The sequence below is a fragment of the Myxocyprinus asiaticus genome, chromosome 37 (genome assembly GCF_019703515.2).
Source record: "Myxocyprinus asiaticus isolate MX2 ecotype Aquarium Trade chromosome 37, UBuf_Myxa_2, whole genome shotgun sequence".
In the NCBI taxonomy this organism is placed as follows: domain Eukaryota; kingdom Metazoa; phylum Chordata; class Actinopteri; order Cypriniformes; family Catostomidae; genus Myxocyprinus; species Myxocyprinus asiaticus.
Window position 1 is genome coordinate 19,390,832 of NC_059380.1, and position 4,238 is coordinate 19,395,069.

General features: G+C 36.4%; 1 protein-coding gene across 1 annotated transcript; it reads right to left on the bottom strand.

Annotated features, from left to right (window-relative positions):
* Positions 1-1,784: 1,784 nt before the first annotated feature.
* Positions 1,785-3,918, bottom strand: tmem167b (transmembrane protein 167B). Its single transcript, XM_051676465.1, has 3 exons — positions 3,800-3,918; positions 3,124-3,255; positions 1,785-2,953 (listed from the first exon to the last, which is right to left on the bottom strand). Exons 1-3 carry the CDS (start codon positions 3,807-3,809, stop codon positions 2,871-2,873), a joined length of 225 nt encoding a protein of 74 aa, XP_051532425.1. The 5' UTR covers positions 3,810-3,918; the 3' UTR covers positions 1,785-2,870.
* Positions 3,919-4,238: the final 320 nt, after the last annotated feature.

The window sequence follows — 4,238 nt, forward strand, 5'->3', positions numbered from 1 at the left end:
AATTAGGGGCGTGTCTCCTAATTTTAGGACTTGTCAAATTTTAATCTAAGAGTAATTCATGAAGCATTTTAATGCTAAAAGTAGCTCCTAAACCCAAGACAGCTTAGAAGTCCTCCTGAGGACTTCTAACTCCCTAAGAGTTACTCACAGATACAGTTGTGGCCAAACATTTTGGCACCCTTGGTAAATATGAGCAAAGAAGGCTGCAAAAAATATGTCTTTATTGTTTATCCTTTTGAACTTTCATTCAAAATATTCACAAAAATCTGTCCTCTAATGGATATCAAACAATTGCAAACACAACACAAGTTTTATCAAAAAACAAATATTTTTGTCAAATATAAGTGTGGCACAATTATTGGCACCCTTTTATTCAATACTTTGTGCAACCTCCCTTCACCAAGATAACAGCTCTGAGTCTTCTCCTATAATGCCTAATGAGGTTGGAGAACACATGACAAGTGATCTGAGACCATTCCTCCATACAGAATCTCTCCAGATCCTTCATAATCAGAGGTCCACGCTGGTGGACCCTCCTCTTCAGTTCACTCCACATGTTTTCTACTGGCTTCAGTTCAGGGGACTGGGATGGCCATGGCAGAACCTTGAATTTGTGCTCAGTAAACCATTTTTTGTGTTGATTTTGATGTTTGTTTTTTGGATCATTGTCCTGCTGGAAGATCCAACCACGGCCCATTTTAAGCTTTCTGGCAGAGGCAGTCAGGTTTTGATTTTTTTTATTTTTATCTGTTGGGATTTGATAGAGTCCATGATGCCATGTATCCATACAAGATGTCCAGGACCTCTGGCATAAAAACAGCCCCACACCATTAAAAATCCACCACATTTAACCATAGGCATGAGGTACTTTTCCATATGACTACCTCTCTGTGTGCATCAAACCGATCTCTGGTGTTTGCTGCCAAAAAGCTCTATTTTTGTTTTATCTGACCATAGAACCCGGTCCCATTTGAAGTTCCAGTAGTGACTGGCAAACTGAAGACGCTTGAGTTTGTTGTTGGATGAGAGCAGAGGCTTTTTTCTTGAAACCCTTCCAAACAACTTGTGATGTCGGTGATGTCTGATTGTAGTTTTGGAGACTTTCTGACCCCAAGACCCAACTAATTTCTGCAATTCTCCAACTGTGATCCTTGGAGAATTTTTGGCCACTCGAACCATCCTCATCGAGTGGTATTTTCAATGCTTTAATTTTCTTATAGCCACTTCCCGTTTTGTGAAGCTCAACAGCATTTTGTCACATATCATAACTGTAGTCTTTGGTCTTACCCATTGTGATGGGATGACTATGGGAATTTAGCTTGAGTTTTGTGAATATTTTGAATGAAAAATCAAAAGGATAAACAATAAAGACATATTTTTCACAACCTTCTTTGCTCATATTTACCAAGGGTGCCAATGTTTTTGGCCACAACTGTATCTTGAATGTGAATTATTACTTGCCACAATTGACTTACAAATACCTAAAATTGGAGTTTTGACAAGTCAAAATGTAATTACAGTGAGAAATGCTGGAAGCTTTTCAGGCTAAATCACCTGCAGCAGCCTTATGGCCGAGAACAGGACTATTATTATACAGATCTGGGAGCATTCCCTGTGAAATTTAAAAACAAATATAAACACAGAATTTTGGTGTTCTCTTTCTACAATTTGTTAGTGCAGAAAATTTAGTTTAATGTTTGGCATTAGTTTGATATTCAGAATAATACCAATTTATAATAAGATGACATCATGATAGCTTGTAATGCAAAAAAAAGAATGAGATCTTTAAATGACAGAGGAGCCTGCATATTTTATATGACAAAACACATCATGAATACAAAAGAACATCTTGGCATGTACACTTTTGTGTAATGATACAACTGTACCAACATAAGGAAAAAAAAAAAAATCAGATAATGATGTTAAAGACTTAATATGTAGTGTAATTTATTTTTTTGGTCAATAATATAATATATTCTATATATACTATAAACGCATGTCCATTTAGAAAGGGTGATATCTATGTTTATTGTGATTTATCTCTATTTAAGTCCAGCTGGAATCTGTGACAGAGTATTTACACAATGATTACCAAACCAATTAAACACATGCCTTTACAATAAAATCATATGGGGAATGTCAAGACGGTTTACTTATAAAATTAAAGTACCTCGGTACTTACGTGGTATCAAAAAAGATGTTATACAAGTGTTAGAAGAACATTAGCATACCAGACTGAATCCCTTCAGGCTTCATTTTCAGTTTGCCTTTTTTTTGTGTGTGTTTACATTTGTCCATTAAACTTTGTAAAATGTTTTTGTTAATTTTACATGTTGCAAACAATGGTAACTCTTCTATACAAGAATGAGGCTCTTTCTAAATATGCCAGTTTTTGTACAAAACAGAAAAAAAAAAAAAAAAAAACCCATGAGAATTTCACTTCAATAATTGTACAAGATAACATTCTACCTTCTTCACTCTGCCCCTATAAGCCCAAGCAATAATTGTGCATGTTTGAGAGAAGAGCATAACAAACAGATAGTACTTTGTATACATGTGAATTCTGAATCTCAAAGTAGGATGTCCTTAACTTTGAAAGTATTTTTCCTCAACATTTCCAGCAGCAATTACTCGTTTAACTAAGACCACATTTCCCAAATCCAATCTTAACTTAAAAAAAAAAAAAAAAAAAAAAAAAAAAAAGAATCAGGTCTTACATCAGTGCTAAACTGCAGCCTATCACCAACATTGGGCCAGGTGGAATAGGGTCTCTGTGCATCTTCACCAGTAGCTCGCAACTCTTGCCAGTACTACATTTCTCTTGGCATTCCATAGTCCAATGTCCATAAGACTGATCCAATCCTTCCAGATCATTTCAGAAAAATCAGGTAAAACGCCATACACAAACAGGATGCTGCCACAGCAATATGGAGCCGTGTGCCTATTACCGCAGCTATGGAGATGATAAAACGCAGACACAAAATAACATCAAGAAAAAGTACATCCAACACACAAAACATGCAAAAACATAACTGCAGACAATAACACTGATCTTGTTATTATCGTCTAATATTATTTGTCATTATAGACATTGTCCAATGAACTATTCAACAGATTACTCACCTTTGTAAAATACTCCCCAAACCCCTTTTTTCTCAGACAAGAGCCAGTTATTTAGGCGAGGGACCTTCTTCAGATATGCACATGTGCAAATGAAAAGAACTCCAAATACAAGAATACCGTCGAAAGAGTATACTGTAAACAAACAAAACAAATTTAAAGTGACATGAGCAAATGAGTACACTAAGACTCCATAGCAAATGTGAACAGGCATGTCTGTCTGCAGCAATTATATGAGTTACCATAATGAAATACCTTCTTATTTGAGTCCCCTTATAAATACATTTTTAAAGACACAGGGGTGAGACCAGTTTAGGTTTGAATTTTCTATAGCAGGTAAACTATACACAGAATGAGTTCACCAGGTGCATTTTTAAGTAGTGCGATCCTACCATATATTAAGTGCTGTCTACTATAAGTGTTCCTCCCAATATTCACTCCTGCCAATGTTAAATGATGATAAGTATAAAGGTAACTGAAATGAACACTTTGTCTTAAATTAGATTAGGATATCAGGCTCTTTATATCCCATTGGAAGCTTGCGGTGATGTTGAGAGCCACGTCCACATATACGCCACAGCTTATCTGACTGTCAACATTTCTCAATTACTTGTCGCGAGAGTCCTCTTGCTAAAGCTTCAGGCAGTTTATGTCAAAATACGCCAATTTATTAACATACCGTTTGTCATTTTCAAAGCTTTTATATCCCGCGTTGAGATGAGGCGCAAGTCGCAACTGATGTTTTATTTACGCTCTTCATCAGTTCCGCATTAACTACACTGTCTTCCGGGAACATGCGGAAATACGGAAAATTACCCTACAAACGAAGAGTCTTTACAACATGTGAATTTACCAAACAGAGATGCCTTTTTTTCCCCCCAGAATACCCTCATAGGCAACTTTTACACAGTGAAGTTTTGAATTTAGGATGTGCTCTTGTAGGTAACTCTAATCAATCTTTTTGTTTGTTGAGATTTTAAAGGAATAGTTCCCCCCAAAATGAACGTTTTCTCACCATTTACTCACCCTCATGCCACCCCAGATGTGTATGACTTTCTGCAGGACACAAGATCTTTAGAAGAATATCTCAGCTCTGTTGGTCCTCACCATGCAAGTGA